Consider the following 12,079-nt stretch of genomic DNA (forward strand, 5'->3'; position numbering starts at 1 on the left):
AGCTCGTTGGCCAATCATTGACAGATGAGCTCCAGTATGTCGGGTTTTGATTGGAGGACGACGGAGCTTCTCGGCGAATCGCGCGATATTTCACTGGACGGTCGGGACACATTCGCTGGCGTTGGACTGAGAAGTGTGCTCAAGGTGAGAGAGGAGCCGGTTTTATAAACAATGTGAAAAATGAATGACGAGTTTGGATTGTGAACGGTTAGAGGTGTTTATACTGTGGTTTAATAAATCGATAATTAGCCTGCTAGCCGACAATGCTAGTCTAGCATTGAGTGACCGCTAAAGTTACACTAGCTGCTCAGTTAGCTAGCTAGTAGCATCACAACACTGTCAAACTGCTATAGCTATGTTAGTCCCTCTGGTTTTCATAACTCAATTGCTTTACACGTAAAGTAAATGAATTAAGTGTAAATTAAGATGAGGGAACTGAGTAATAATTAGAATCATGTTGGTACGTGGCAGATAACATTCATTTCTAATTAACAGTTACACAATGCATACATTTTGTAGGTATTTAGTTGATGATTATTGTATAGTAGAAATTAAATATGCATGTTCTTCGTGATGGCATTGTTGCTACGTTCTTTATCACATAGAGCAGGGGTCTTCACAGACACAGGTAAACATGTACAGGAACAGTGAGTATGGGGCCATGCCACTGCCATTGATAAACAGACCTGATACCAATGCCAATATCATCAATGTCTGTCAATTGCATGATAATCATACAGACAAACTTTTCAAATTGAGGTTTTTATTTGTAACATAAATGTGGAAATGAAAAAAGAAGTTTAATCAATCCAAAATGTTGTGAACCCCCTGCAGTACCTCTACAGACCCCCTAGGGATCACGGACCTCCTGTTGAACTGGACCAGCTGGGACATTCAATTTAGTTAGGAACCTAATTCAAAAAGACTTTTTCACCATAGTGATTGGGCTTTTCTCCTCTCCACAGGTTTTCTCTGCTCTGGACGGAGAGAATACAGCAGCACCATGGGTGTGTTATCCAATCTGATGAAAGGTCTGGTCAGAGGAGCGGACAGGATGTCTGAGTTTACCAGCAAGCGTGGATCGAGGACTCATAACAAAGGCAGGGGCTCAAGACCCACCGGACTGAGCCTGCCCAGCAAAAAGTTTCTGTCCATAAGGGCCATGATCCCTGAGTTTGTGGTGCCCCACCTGGAGGGGTTCAAACTCAAACCCTATGTCTCGTACCGTGCCCCCAAAGGAACGGAACTTCCGCTGACGGCGCAAAGTGTGTTTGACGAAGTGGTGGCACCGCAGATAAAGAAAGACTTTGAAGACGGCAATTTCAGCAAAGAACAGCTGGAGAAATATGGATTTGAGCCCACACAGGAAGGAAAGCTTTTCAAGCTGTATCCAAAGAACTATGTGCGCTAAAGATGCGCTTGGTGCTTCATTTGTGAAGACAGGCACTGAGTGTTTACTGACTGTGGAACTTTGAGGAGACTCAGCACACAGGGGACTAGTGATCACAACTGTTCATTCCTTACTGTAAACTTCAGTTAAATTATTTGAGCTGATTATCAAGGGTTTATTCATGAGGGCTCACAATAAAATTCACTGCAACGACTACTTCTGTTTTTTTCTTTTATTACACTTTGATTGAACAAATATTCAACAGTCAAGATATGTACTAGTGATCCTAGAAGCTGTCAATGTAACTGTATTGGTCAGAAAGTGTAAAGATCATAACCAGCAGTAAAAGTGCCTTTGAGATATTTCCATATATGTAGTGCTGTGATGTAAAGTTTTCCAAAATCATTATATGGTGAAGGTCACCACTTCACACTGCCAGGGACACAGAGCCTGGAACAAGTGGAGGAAGCGGTTCTCTACAAGGGAACCTTAATACCATGCAGCCTTCATGCAGCTCGTCTGGGCTGGAATCATGTCACCAGCCACAAACTAGGAGCACTAAGCACCCAGAAGAGCACAGAGTTGCATATAAGGAGAGTTTCAGTCTGAAACTTTAAGCAGCTACTTGTACATTTCCCTATTGCTACACAGCTAATGTTAGCATTAAGCATTAAGCATCAAACTTCATTCCTTTACTCATCAACAGTTGTGTACAGGTTTATGTAGCTGTTTTCTTCTATTGAAGTTAGCATGCTAACTAGCTAGTTTTAGCCTGTTTGACTCATCTTGTTACTCTCTGACTCCAGATCAGTGTAGTCTTTTGTCAAAGGGATATTTCAACATTTTGGCAAATTTGCCTATTGCCATAATCCCTATAGTCTTAGGGGTATGTGCATTACCTTGAATTGTCGGGGAAAGCTGCTTTTAGATCGGCGGAGCAGAGACATGAGCTCTGCACGGTGCGCAGTATTTCCGGCTTTCCCTCATCAAACTCATCAAATCATCACGGCACAATTAAAGGTGATGAACCTACTACTAAGACTATAGGGATTATGGCAATAGGCCAATTTGCCAAAATGTTTAAATATCCCTTTAAGAGGTAGCTGCTCAGACGACATTTCATCACCTCTTCCTTGTAAGAAAGGAAGAAATGAAATGTTGATGCTAACAGTGGCTACGTAAACAACAGGGAAAATTTACAAATGGGCCCTTTAATAGTCATCATAAGCATTCACACACACTGCAGGGGTCCCACTTCGTGTAATAAACCTGTGCTGGTCATCAACATCACATCAAATGCCTTTAAAAGCTGTTACAAATGGAGGGGCTGCAGGTGAATGGTTGTACTGAGAATACACAGTAGAAGACTACACACAATTTGTGTTTAAATATAAGTTTATAAAAATCAGTATAATTATGAAAATAGAGGGTTTTGTTAATTATGACAACTCCAAAGTGACTGGGCCCACGTGATTGCTGGTCTGAATATTCAGCTGTACTTTGGTTGGTTTTAGAATCTGATGGAAGGTGTAGCTGTAGAGTCCTTTCAGCCCGTTCTTCCTCAGGGTCAGCAGCACTCGGCTTCTTGTGGAGCCTCATCTGGAGTCCAGTCCCAGCGCCACACATGGAGCATGTGGTCATAGAACGAGCAGCTCGCGAGCAGACAGGACATAGAGGGGGCGTCGTGGTCAGGGTTGAGGGCAGGGCCTGCGGTAGGAGGGGTAGGTGGCGCTGCCACGCTTTCTGGGATGTATTGTCCGCTGTCGTCCTCCAGGGAGGTGTCGAAGCTGGCGGTGGGAGACTCGTACTGAATCCTCACGTGTCCTCTGCTCTCTGCGAGGGTTTCCTTTGGTTCTGTAGCTTGAGGGGAGCAGGGGAGGGGACTGTCCAGGGACAGCCGGGACCAGTCGGCTCCGTAAGCTAAGGAGTTGTGGAGGATGTAGGAGGCTACGACGGGACAAGCTCCTCCGCTGCCACCTGGACAACGACAGGGAGGAAACACGGTTACACAGGCAGAAACAAACAGTCCTGACCACAGGTTTGTTCTGCAGGGTCTTTGCACATGCATTTAAAATTTTAAATAACATAATAAATACTACAACATAACGATATTAAAAAAACAAATTTAACAAAGAATGTCAAATAAAAAACATCTAGTAGAAAACAGGGTACTGAGTGTAGATGGAATTCCATTAATGGCAGAAATAAATCTTCTCTTGCTCTACCAACTGAGCTAAACACGTGTGAAAGTAGTAATATACTGTATATAGCAGCAAGCTTGGCCTTCATTTTTTAATATGTGACACTTAAGAGCTACAGTCTGCTAAATCTGACAACTGATTTTAAAGATCCAAGTTACTACATTTCAGAATACAGATCAAACATCTCACCCAGGGCCTGCTGGCAGTGGAGGATGTGGAAGTCGTTGTGCATGCAGGCTGCCAGCAGCAGGTCCTGATGGGCTGGATGCCACTTCAGCCTCCACACTCCTCCACCCAGGGCGCTCTCACTCAGAGGCTGCCGCATGTTCCTGCCGTCCCACAGCAACACCTGCTCATCGTAGCTGCAGACAGAGAGGTCGGTGACACCGAGTCAACCACACGAATCAAAGAGCCACAGCGGTTGATAGGAGTCGCCATCACTAAATTCTTACACAGCGCCGGGGTACGGCACGTAGCTCACTGGGAGATTTACCTGCCGGTAGCCAAGATGTGTTCCCGGTGTGGGCTGCTCTGAATGCTGCACACGCCCATCGAGTGCCTGCAAGAGGAACAGGCCAGATGTCATCGCTGGCCTTTACGTAAATGGACAGTCCAATGGAATGCATCATTCCTCACCTTTTACTGGTCATAGTGGGGCAGGAGGGACCCACTCTGAGATCCCAGCCTTTCAATTTGCAGTCGTCACCACCTGGTCAGGAAAGACAGATGGTTTATAAGAAACTCAAACTCACTAACTACAGTTGTTCCAGAAGACGAAGAAAGACAAACTCTGTGTGTGCGCACACTTCTATGGAGAAACACAACGTGATTCATGGTGAAGGGCTCATGGAAAACAAGGACAGGCAAGAATTGCTGCTACAGAGGATGTCAACAGCACAATTACCATCAAATGTATGTATCTAGAAAAATAAATAATAATATACTGGAAGTATTATATTATTGCTATGTTATGCAGGACCTATGTAAAGACCACAGTGAAAGAATAAATGTGTGATTATAATTATTCCTCTGTTGTGCAACAAGTGCTCACTGTTGTTGACTCTGTAACTGCTGCTCTTTGACATTCAGCCACAGTGGCCTGTGCTGCTGCTGCTGCTACTAACCTAGTTATTATTCCAAACCATTTGTGAACAGTCCATTTAGTTTCTAGATAACAATTTATAACATTTGCCATCTGTAAGAAAATTACTAACAACAACCTGCTGCACAGGTGCATCTCAATAAATTCAATAGTAGTTCAATTCAAATAGGGTTGAAACTCATTTATAATATAGATTCATTAAACACAGACTGAAATATTTCATGTATTTATGTCTTTTAATTGTAATGATTATGTCTTACATTTAATGCCAACCCAAAATTCATTATCTCAAAGAATGAGAATATAGTGAAAAAGTTTACTATTGTAACCTAATGGTGTCACACTCTAATCGGTTGATTAACTCCAAACACCTGCAAAGGTTTCTGAACCTTTAAATGGTCTCTAGGCCGTCTTTACACTACAAGGTTCAAGTGGCCCAATTCTGATTTTTTTCCTCTAAAGTGGCACGGATCAGATCTGTAACATGAACATGTAAACGGGGAAAACCTGCATGGAATCGGATACTGTCAGATCAGATCCAGTCCCGTTATATGTGAAAATATATCAGATACAAATCGAATATCTGCCAATACATCTGCAGTCTAAACAGACCGATCGGATCTTTCCTACTTTTCTTTCGTACATTTTTGTTGGTCTTTTTCCTCCAACATTCATTTCTATGCGGATCCAGGGCAGGCGAGGGAGTGTGAAAGAGAGAAACACCAGATTTCACGTTTGTCTACCGGCAAACTGAAACGAGCCAATTAGAAATCAAAAGGAGAAAAACAAACATGTACACATATGTGTCCAAGAAGGCAAGGCAAGGCAAGGCAATTTTATTTGTATAGCCCGTTTTAGGGCGACGTGGGATTGCACAGTGTCGCTGTCAGCTGCTCTGCTCCACGCCTCACCAATGTTTATAATTATTATGGAACAATAACGTGACCTAATAAATCTCCGGTCTTTAAAAAAAGTTCACTAGCTTCGTTCCTCTTCAGCAGGTTGTTTCATGCAGGCAAAGCAGGCGTAAAAGCAGATATCAGATATGGGTCATTTCTGATAGAACATGTAACTAGACAGTCAGAAAAAGTGGATATAGGCAACAAATGGGAATTGGGCATCAAGGCCTGTAGTGTAAAGACAGCCTTAGTCTGGTTCAGTAGCTCCGCTGTCATGGAGAAGACTGCTGACCTCCATCAGATTCTACTTGTGGAGCAGGATGTTGTTTTTTTGTTTTTTTAAAGTGTAATACAATGGAGAGGAGTGGAGAATTTGATGGTATATTAATTAAGTACCATACAGTGAGATGGGGGAAGTACAGACTGTTACCAGAGTAGATGAGCTGTGTGTCCCAGTAGGAGAAGGCTGAGATCCAGGCCTCAAAGTCGTGGGCCTTCCACTGTGCCACGGTGCTCAGAGCGCCGTCAGCCAGAGACAGCACGCTCACACATCCAGCAGAGTCGCTGCACACCACGCGCACATCGCTGCTGCTGACACAGACAGGGAGAGGGTGGGGACACACGTCACATGACCACGGTCACTCACTCTTCATCCAAACTTTGACACTGTTGCTCTGGCTCTGGATGACGCCGAGTATCTCACCTGTCCATCCTTCCGGTGGACCAATCCAAAGACAGAGCCAGCCGCTCCGCCCCCACCTCCAAACTGCTCAGAGTCTGCAGACTGCGGCTACCTTCCTACTGGATACACACATCTTTGAGTGCACAGTGGCTACCACAGCTACCACAGTCACACCCTAACACACACATCCTGCACTGGCCAGACCTCATCAGTTTAAACCTCCAGCCAACTAACCCTTAATCTTGCATTCCTCTGAACAACCACAACAATACTCCTGAGGCCTGTACTACGAAGCAGGATTTGAGCTTATCGAGGTAACTTCAGGGTACAGGCCCCCTGTCTGTGTACAAAGGTTTTTCTCAACACTTGAGTCCAAATATGATTTGCGAGATGTTTGTAAATTTGTTGTACAAAAAGCTAGAAAAGAGACTAAAAGGAGATGTATATCTGTTGTTGGAGTTAAACTATGGAATGACGCTAACATGGATTTACCAATGTGTAGTTCATTTTCTGTTTTCAAAAAAGAAAAAGGTATGCAGGGCAATTTTTGAAGGTTACAAATGTTGATGTTTTTTTTTTCTCTGTTTTCTTTTCTACTCTATATTTAAAGGGACAACGAGGAGTTTTGGAAAAGCGTTTTCACACTACATTTTGAGCCTCCGCACGCACTGTGAAATTCTTTGACCGGCGCAAGACAGACTCATGTTTTCATTCATCAAGAATTAAAGTCAGAGGTTCGAAGACGATCACATACCGTCGTAGTTCCGACCATAAACGGCGATTCGGCGTCATTATTCTCATGACTCGCCGCGAAACCGAAAGTAAGGAAACACTGGTCGGCTCGACCAACATTTCCGCCACCACTATAACAACCAAATAACGATAGAGACAAAACGATATATTTATCAAAAATGGGCCCATTAACAAGTGTGGGTAATGTAGATTCATCCACATTAATATGAGACTTTTTTATTGTCGCGGAATTTTTCGTTCTGCCGATGGAGAAACTCCTCGTTGTCCCTTTAATTACTGTTAACTTTGTTGGTTATCGTTTTTTTTCTGGTTTAGTTTCGTTTTTATGTTTGTTTGGTTTTTTTTATATTGTAAGAATGCTGGGTAGCTTCATTTGCTATGTAGGACAGGCATTAATATAACCATTATGCTTCTGCCTGTGCCTTTTCAGTCAATACCTTGTTGATACTGTTTGTAGAGTTGATAGTTGTTGTATTATGATGACTGAATAAAGAATTTCATCATCATCATCATCATCATTTTCATACACAACTACATATTCACCTCGCAAATACATAAACATATTCTATGCAGCACAGAGCAGTTTGATGTCTCCACCACAGACTGTTTAGATGTTTACTTATTTTTATAACCAAAAGACAATTTAATCCATATAGCACGTTTTATATATTGTAGCTGCTTAGTTCCATAATGAAATAAATAAGACAGGATTCACAAACAACACCTGTGTTAAAGAGACATTTAGTATAGTCTATGTTGTACCTCAGCAGTCTCACATTAAGCCAGTCTGTAACCAGGTGCAGCTCTACAAGACAATGGCACATGACTGATTGGAAGGTTTTCAACTGAAATACCTTGGAGACCAATGATATATTAAATTACCGTATGTCCTGTCAGAAACTGTGCATGCTGACTGTGTAAAGAAAAAGACATGGATGGCTGACCTGACCATCTGACATAGAATACAGCTGCAGCTCCCCTGTGGCAGCTGCTATTCCCAGCAACGCCTTCCCCGACACCGGCACATGGCACCTGAGAGCATGTGAAAGAGCCAGTGAGACAGAAGCTAAACTAAAATAACAACAACAACCACACAGTGAAAGCTGGTTTCTTACCATTTCATATCTAAGATGGCCACCGTATCAATGCACTGCAGCTCAGTGAGAGGAGGACCCATCGATTTCTCTCGGGAAAAGTCAAAGAGGTACAAGCGACCGGTCCGGCTGGGGGCGGCATCCTCTACCCCTGTCTACAGGGGAACATGGTAGAGAGCAGCAGCTTCATTAATATGCAGAAAGTAAAGTCACAAAAACTCATGAGAGACATTTAAAAAACACTGTTAATTCTTGTGAAGTTGTTTTAATCCACAACGACAACAACAACACTACTACAGCTATTGTACTGGAGATAGATCCTAGAAAGGTGCACTGCTGAATGAGTTTTAAAGTAAAGAACATTGAACAAGAGCATCCTGTTTTTAGGTCTTTTTTTTATTTTTAGGCCTGCCTGTGGAGAGTCAAAAACAATTGAAATATAATGTGCAATGATTTTATTTTCTAGAGGGACACAACACAGAACCACAGGTTCTAGTAGCTCAGGGTTGTGCCAACTGACCAATGGTTGCAGCCCATTCTTATACTCCATCATGCCTCTGGTTATCTCATTCCCAGTCATAAGATGAGCTCTCTGAGGCAAAAAAACAATCTTGGTGCACTATCAATGGATGTGTGTCCCACAGGTGATGTTATAATGACCCCATTTGTTGCTTTAAAGGACAATTCCGGGCAAATTCAACCTGGGGTTATAGTTTCCTAGTATTTTGGGTCTAAAAGAATTAATCTGAAGATTTCCTTTTTAATGTCTCATGTTTTGCAGTAGTTGTGTCTGTCGCCACAGCAGTGTATAATGGGAGCAGACCGATCTTAGGCTGTTTACATCCCACAAAACCACTTTTTTTTTCTTCCACAGATAGCGTCAGATGGCTTCAAACATACACCGAGGGGTTTGTTTACTTCAAGAAAGAGGACATGTTTGTAAACGGAGCTGTAATACAAAGTCTCGCCAAGTCCTGCAAGATCTCGCGATGTCTCGCGTGAGATTCGAGTTGACCTTCTCAGTATGTTTACAGGTCGTCTGAAGATCCTGTTTGTTTTATCAACAAAGGAATATCAACTCAGAGCCACAACGTCTTCGTAGCAGTAAGAGTAAGTCTGGATATTGTTTATTCTACCTATAAACATACTGAGATGTCAACTTGACTCTTGCATGAGACTTTGTATTACAGCTTTGTTCACAAACACGTCGGCTTTCTTAAAATAAAGAAACCCCTCGGTGTATGTTTGAAGACATCTGACGCTGTCTGTGGGAAAAAAATGCAGTTTTGTGAGATGTAAACAGCCTAAACAGAGTAAGATCGGTCTGCTCCCATCATACGCTGCTGTGGTGATGCAGAAACAGACATAACTACCGCAGAACAGACATTAAAAATATCTTCAGATTCATTAGACCTAAAATACTAGGAAACTATAACCCCAGGTTGAATTTGCCTGGAATTGTCCTTTAACTATAGGGCTTTACAACATAGTTTAGTCTCAGAAAGGTTCATCCTGTCGTCCTTACTCTTTCCCAGGTTTAGTACAGTCAAGGTTCAGTAGGTTAGACTTAAACAGGTTGCCACAACGCTAAAACTACAGAGACTACTTCAAAGAATAATTCACTTATTTTAAAGAGAATAATGCTAATGTCCACCACACATGACGGTTTAGTGTCTCAATATTGTGTGGTCAGTACTGTCTGTTTTTAATTACACTATAAACATACTGACATTAATCTGAGGATCAGTGACAGTCCATATGACAGCTGATGGATGGGTGTTGGGGGGGCTGCTGCTGTGTAACCTCACCCCTTTCTGTAGCTGGTATGTCCCGCAGGCCAGGATACTGTGGTTGGGGGCAACAGGACACCACTCCACCGTGTCAGCGCTCTGCTCCGTGTCAAACACTTGTAGACTGCGGGTCCTCGACTTCCAAGCCATGGCCAGCTGCTCCGCATAACATCACCGCGCTGGTGCTGCAGCTGAAAACACAGTCCCCGGAAGTGAACCCACATAAGTCCGGATAAGTCTATAAGTAGCACGTCCATCCTGTGTTATCTAGCTAACTTTCTGTAGGCTAACTGAGCTAACCGAGTCTGTTTGACAGCTAGCTAGCTAGCTAGCGAGCAAAGCTATGATTAACTGGCTGCAGCGCTGCATCGTTTCTGATGCTAAGCGGGCTTTAAAATGCGTAGCTCAAATGTCCGGAGTTAAAGTCACGTTAATTTAATACAAAGCAAACACACAACTCGCCGTTATCAACAAAACTCACATGGAAGTCAGCCCGGTGGAACCCCCGCACTGCTCGGGAGTAGTGACGGCAGGTCACGTGACCAATTAAAGCCCACGTCATGAGCGCTCCAGCAGCACGGTGGTGTCAAACGGTTTTGGTCTATATTTCTCTAAATTTTTAGATATTGAGAATCCTTAACTCATTTATTCTTCCACTGTGCTCAATCTATCAACTTTTGGACTCAACTTGAACAATATATAGTGTGTAAAATCAAGATAAACATTATAATTGACTGCAAAAGTGTGATTATGTTTTTGTCCATGAAGAAAAGGACATCACCTTTATTATAAACTTACTCATTTTGTACGGCAAATTTCACATTTTTCATTTTCATTAGCCTATATCATATCATTTCACATACATAAATGTAAACACTCCAAAACCTCACCCAACTTCAGAGGTTTCTTGCATGAGTTCAAAGAATACATGAAATCCCTTACACTAATTGACACTAAACAAAGCATCACATCCATAGATGTTTATGAGAGATTTTTCAAAGAATAAAGTAGAATATTAAAGCTTACACATTATATTTCCCTTTTTTTCCTTTTTTTTTTCTTCTGTCATATTATATGTTGTTGTTGTTCATTTATTTATTATATTTTCCATGATTTTATGTTTTCTAACATTGCTTAAAATAACTTTATTTCATTTAGATGTATTTATTATTTATGTTTATTGATACATATTGGAGCACCTGTCTGATGTTTCATATTTGATTGTATGCACAACCTTGTTCTCTGTACATCCGTTTGTATGTACAATGTTTTCAATAGCTAAAGCTCATTGAAAGAAAAAAAAAAAGTGTCAAACGGTTTTGGTGTCTAAAAGAGGTGTTTCGCCGTGGATGTAGGAGGCTGTGACAAGAAAAGGATGAGTCAAAGAGGAGTCTGAGGTTCAGTGATAGGCTACTCCTCCTCCGACTTTACACACACCACGTTAAGTAATGAAAGTTTCCGTAGAGACGGACCTCCCGGGGATTTCTATGAGCTCAACTCAATTGCTCATTAGGCTACTCAGTTTCTCACTATGATGGTTCAATGAGTCAATCGTAGGCCTAACTACTTCACTACCAGAATGCAAAGGGGATTTTCCCCATAGAATAGCATCCAGTATCTTCTTACGATTGTTGTAGGATTTACCAAGAAAATGTAAATAATATAGTCTCTGTGATTGCAGAGAAGCAATCTAGATTCATTAAAACACACACACATCTGAAATATCTCCAATAATTAACATAATTGACAGTGATGGAACAGGTAGCTACTCAAGTGTCTCAGGAGAGTTGGCTATTGACACTTAGAGTAACATTACTGCCTAACATATAGTAGCCCTGCTAAGAACCAAACCCCATACACTCAATGTAGAACCTTTCCAGCCAGTAATGTTATGTATGCCTACATTGACACATTGCAAATCATCCACTGCATGAACACCATAAAAAAATACACAAGTTTTCATAAATCCCTATGTTTACAATATTTGCAGGGTTTTTTGTTTTGTCACTCCGTTGTGTACCTTTAATTTTTTGCCTGGGACTTATTGGATCAATAAAGAGGCTGTGCTTTTCATGAGGATAATGATCTTTGGATTTTTGGAGGAAAACATGTTTCAGACATTCTATTTTACACCTTTCCTCCCATCAGGCCTGATCTTGCCACACAGA

At 41.9% G+C, this 12,079-nt stretch overlaps 2 protein-coding genes across 2 annotated transcripts; one reads left to right on the top strand and one right to left on the bottom strand.

The window, feature by feature from the left end:
- Positions 1 to 33: 33 nt before the first annotated feature.
- Positions 34 to 1,606, top strand: mrpl41 (mitochondrial ribosomal protein L41). The gene is made up of 2 exons (XM_085787612.1): positions 34 to 144; positions 966 to 1,606. Exon 2 carries the CDS (start codon positions 1,004 to 1,006, stop codon positions 1,409 to 1,411), a length of 408 nt encoding a protein of 135 aa, XP_085643738.1. The 5' UTR covers positions 34 to 144; positions 966 to 1,003; the 3' UTR covers positions 1,412 to 1,606.
- A 1,161-nt stretch (positions 1,607 to 2,767) lies between these two features.
- dph7 (diphthamide biosynthesis 7) lies at positions 2,768 to 10,433 on the bottom strand. Its single transcript, XM_085787611.1, has 10 exons — positions 10,393 to 10,433; positions 9,930 to 10,102; positions 8,143 to 8,276; positions 7,972 to 8,059; positions 6,296 to 6,390; positions 6,023 to 6,180; positions 4,228 to 4,300; positions 4,085 to 4,150; positions 3,781 to 3,953; positions 2,768 to 3,367 (listed from the first exon to the last, which is right to left on the bottom strand). The coding sequence occupies exons 2-10, from the start codon at positions 10,059 to 10,061 to the stop codon at positions 2,958 to 2,960; spliced, it is 1,329 nt and encodes a 442-aa protein (XP_085643737.1). The 5' UTR covers positions 10,062 to 10,102; positions 10,393 to 10,433; the 3' UTR covers positions 2,768 to 2,957.
- Positions 10,434 to 12,079: the final 1,646 nt, after the last annotated feature.

Source organism: Trachurus japonicus, chromosome 9, assembly GCF_045865225.1.
Source record: "Trachurus japonicus isolate A0001 chromosome 9, Traja_1.0".
NCBI lineage: Eukaryota > Metazoa > Chordata > Actinopteri > Carangiformes > Carangidae > Trachurus > Trachurus japonicus.

What these genes read in the sequence shown, in the direction of transcription:
- mrpl41 (XM_085787612.1), top strand. Translation starts at nt 1,004, where the DNA reads ATGGGTGTGTTATCCAATCTGATGAAAGGTCTGGTCAGAGGAGCGGAC.
- dph7 (XM_085787611.1), bottom strand. Translation starts at nt 10,061, where the DNA reads ATGGCTTGGAAGTCGAGGACCCGCAGTCTACAAGTGTTTGACACGGAG. An exon ending in GCCATCTTAGATATGAAATG is followed by an intron (nt 8,060 to 8,142) that starts GTAAGAAACCAG and finishes ACATGCTCTCAG; the next exon opens with GTGCCATGTGCCGGTGTCGG. An exon ending in CACACAGCTCATCTACTCTG is followed by an intron (nt 4,301 to 6,022) that starts GTAACAGTCTGT and finishes TTTCCTGACCAG; the next exon opens with GTGGTGACGACTGCAAATTG.